Consider the following 4,374-nt stretch of genomic DNA (forward strand, 5'->3'; position numbering starts at 1 on the left):
CTCTCTCTCTCTCTCTCTCTCTCTCTCTCTCTCTCTCTCTCTCTCTCGTCTGACCCATTTCAGTTTCTCCTCTACACATTTGCCAAAGTGATTATCCTAAATAATAGGTCTGAGTATGTTACCCCCTTCCTCAGTAAATTCCACAGGTTCTCCACCCTCTTCAGAATAAAATATAAACTTCTCTTGATGAAATTTAAAACTCTCTACAATTATTTCCCCTTCTTATCTTTTTAGTCTTCCCTCCATGTACCCTATAGTTCAATCATACTAGTAAAACATTGAGTTAAGCTAAATTATTGTCTCTTTTTCAATCTGCACCATTTTTGGCTTATATTTTCCCTAAGTAGGGAAGGTAGTAATAAGGCATTTTTATTCAAGACACTTTCTGCTGGATACAGGCTACTTGGGGAGGTAAAAGGAAATAGCAAATGGTGAGCTATGCCAATAAAGGACTTTATCAACTCACTTGCTGATATAGATAAAATCTAAGATTTGTCTGGAATTAACTGAAATGAGTATGATCTACTTAAAAATAATGGAAGACAATTGTCTTGTTCTTTGGAAAAAATCATACATGCACACACACATATCCAGATGTCCAAATGTACACATGAATATAAAAGGATGTGTGCATATATATATGTTTGTATATATTATATACATACTTGTATAACATATACTCCATGGATCCTGTCCTACATATGTATATGTATATATATATATATATATATACGTATAAAAATATGTCTGCATGTATATAAACTTTCTTTCTATACATATAAGATAGGGTCTTTGGCACATGTACAAAACTATCCTGCCTGTTTTCTTCTGGACAACCAAATGTAGCTCAGATGATGCTGATGAGTTTCTCACTTTGAGGATAATGAGGATAATGAAGTAATCCCCCTTTTTGATTACCAAGCAGTGATTCAGTGGATCTTTAAAATGTAGTGACCCATTCTGGGTACCTTTCTTCTCTTCCTGGATATAGATACTGTTGAACATGTAGTATAATAAGGAGATGATGAATGGGCAATGTCAACATATCATTGACAGCTAAGAAACATTAAGACTTAGAGAAAGACCTTTCATATATCGAGTAGTTCCTATATAGAGGATTTATAGAATGGTGGGAATAAGGATTTAATAAGATTAGAGAGCAGGAACAAGTTGTGATCTGACCCACTGGAATCAGGATGAACATTGAGCATATTCAAATGTAATGCCTCCTAAGCTTCTGAAGAAGTCTAGCAGCACATTTTTTATTTGAATAGCAATTTTCAGCTTACCTGGACTGTGCATAAACCCTTCTACTGTATTGAATAACAGATTCAGCTTCAATTCACAGGATCATAGATCTAGAGCAGTGATTCCCGAAGTGTGTGCCACTGCCCCCTGGTGGGTGCTGCAGCAATCCAGGGGAGGTGGTGATGGCCACAGGTGCATTTGGGAGCAGTATGATAGTATGTGACAGGGGGCGTTAAGTAATATTTTTTCTGGAAAGGGGGCAGTAGGCCAAAAAAGTTTGGGAACCACTGATGTAGAGGGTGAAGGGACCCCAGGGGACAGCTAGTCTAAACCTCACTTCACATGTGAAGAAACAGGCTCAGTGGAGCTAAATGATTTGGCCGAGTCCATGGAAAAATTAAGTTTTAGAGGTAGGGTTTGAATCCAGGTCCTCTCGCTACCAGAGCCATTCTTCTTTCTGTTTAATGGAAGGTTGGGCTAGATGACTCCTACAGTCCCCTTTTGCTCTAAATCTCCTGGATCCTATGATCTGAAGTACACATAGGCATTTCCTAAAACTTGTAAATATACATACGTAGCCGGGTTCCAATCGTTGTCAGTAATGACTCCCTTAAAGTGGTTATATTATTCAAATTTTCATGTATATTTCTTTTGGGCAGGAACCAATGATCATATTTTATATATTTTTAAACTTTGAATAGTGTGAATTTGAATACTTACAACACTTCAGGGAATTTATCATTTGTATTAATTGGGACCCAGTTATATTAGTGGCCCAAAGTCCTGAATCCTTGGGGTCCCCTGGATAACAAATTTGCTAGAGCATTGATTTCCTTTTATAATAATATTATAATTATTTTATAATCACCTCTTCATATATGTATTATATAATTGTGCAATCATAAACCTTCATAATCAAGGATCACCTCAGTTCTCTTCCTTTGGTGGTGAGCTGATAAAGCTAGGTGTTGAAAGATAAAATACTTCAAAAGAGACAACCATCCTGTGCCCTCTCAAGTCACTAATATCCAGACTGTCCAAGCAGTCATAATCTGTCCAAAAGAAAAAGTAGGAAATCACTGACTTGGAAGATATTGAGAAAAAGATAATAGCAACCCGTTTACTTGTTGGTCTTCTATGTCATATTAGTTTCAGATCTTACTGAGATGAATTCATTCATTTTACTCCTAGAATGACAGCTGAAGACTTGTCCCTTTAGACACTTTGCTATGATGTGAATTAGCATGCATATTATATGCACCTATGGTTATTTGTGAGGTTATAAGTCAGTAAAGTTGGCCAGTTCATTTGTTGTTATTCATAGAGTCAAGGCAAATAATTCATCACAGAAAGGTATTAATGATAGGCTACCTGAATTCCTATTGAGGAACGCCGGCTCTTGAGGAACTCCTCCGCTTTTGTCACCAAGACAGCCTTGTCACTAGTTCGAACCGAGCTGCTCTGGCTCTCAGAGGCATGGCGCTGGGCCGCTGCTGTTTCTAGGGCGAGATTCATGGCCTTGTTACTGTCCAGGCTATCTGTGGAATTGTACAGGCCTCGGCCATCTTGTGGCCACGGAGGGATCCTCTGAGTCCGGCTGTCATGGTAGGCATCCTGGGTAGATTCCGTGCTGCTCTGGGCGGTGACAGAAATCAGAGGCTTGGAGGTTGTCCGAGGGGGTACTGGTGGTGGTGTTTTTTTATAACTTGTGTATGATACAGCTGTTTAAAGAATAAGGAGAAAAAGGCTAAAGTTAATATAGATATGTGGATCTTTTCTCTCATTAGAATCTGCTCTGCATAATTATACACCAATAATTATAAAATGCAAATGAAGCAACTGAAAAATGGCACTGTGTTCAGTTCTAACAGCCTTGCAAATAGTTTTTAAAACTTTTGTCTAGGCTTAATTTTACACAGATTAAACCCACTTTCATTGTTATCTATCAGCCACTTTTTTCCCTCCTTTAAAAAAAAAAAGGTGTATTGATGCTTTTTTTAAATATCAGTCACTTCTATTTAAATTATGCACACTCCTTCCCATTACTCTAAATCAAACCCCCCTTGTAATCAAGGAAAATTGTTAAGCAAAAACAACTGATACAGTAACTGCATCTGACAATGTAGGTAATATTCCATCCTTAATAGTCCTTTTCCCTTCTGCCAAGAAAAGGCAGGCATGCTTCATTAGCTACTTTCTTTTTTTTTTTTTTAATATTTTATTTTTTTTTAGAAAAATTTTCCATGGTAACATGATTAATGTTCTTACTTTCCCCTTCACCCCCTCCCCAGCCAACATGCAGTTCCACAGGTTTTAACATGTGTCATCTATCAAGACCTATTTCCATATTATTGATAGTTGAACTGGTGTGGTCGTTTCGGGTCTACATCCCTAATCATGTCCACATCAACCCATGTGTTCAGGCAGTTGTTTTTCTTCTGTGTTTCCACTCCCGTAGTTCTTCCTCTGAATGTGGGTAGCGTTCTTTTCCATAAGTCCCTTCATTAGCTATTTTCAATTCCCCTTCTGCCCCTAGTCCCATCCCTAATTCTGGACACCTATTTTGCTGAGTTTCTGCCTAGTGCAAAAGATTCTGTTGTGAGAAATAAACAGATGAATAAAATACAATTAATGCCTTCATAGAGTTTGTGGTATAGTATGGAGAAAGAAGACATTTACCCAAACACAGAATAAAATACATAGCGATGAGTGTATAGGAGAGCTACAAAATGCAGAGGGCACTTCCAGTGGCAGGGACCAAGGATGCCGTCATGGAAGAATTTGACCATGAATAAAGGACATCACAAGAGGAATATCTGAAAGGGAAGGCATTTCAGATAAAGGGCACATCATGAGTAAAAATATGGAAAATGGAAAGATTTTAGAATGTGTTGAAGAATGTCAAGTTGATCTTTTGGCTGAAGGGTTCATGAAGGGGAGTAATATGAGATGAAGCTACAAAGACAGATTTTTACTTTGTCAGTGAGTATGTCAGTCAGTTCCCCAAGAGTTCAGGCCAAGGAGTTATAAGCACCTATAGCTAGTAAATATGTTCACGCTGGAGGAGAGAGAGAGAGAGAGAGAGAGAGAGAGAGAGAGAGAGAGAGAGAGAGAGAGAGAGAGAGA

At 38.1% G+C, this 4,374-nt stretch overlaps 1 protein-coding gene across 1 annotated transcript in view; it reads right to left on the reverse strand.

Moving 5' to 3' along the window:
* Nucleotides 1–4,374, reverse strand: part of DLGAP2 (DLG associated protein 2) — a 248,892-nt gene that overhangs the window by 43,996 nt on the left and 200,522 nt on the right. The window contains exon 6 of the mRNA XM_044660924.1: nt 2,620–2,969. Within this exon, the coding sequence (XP_044516859.1) occupies nt 2,620–2,969 (350 nt within the window). The remainder of the gene's footprint in view (nt 1–2,619; nt 2,970–4,374) is intronic.

Source organism: Gracilinanus agilis, chromosome 2 (genome assembly GCF_016433145.1).
Source record: "Gracilinanus agilis isolate LMUSP501 chromosome 2, AgileGrace, whole genome shotgun sequence".
Classification (NCBI taxonomy): Eukaryota; Metazoa; Chordata; class Mammalia; order Didelphimorphia; family Didelphidae; genus Gracilinanus; species Gracilinanus agilis.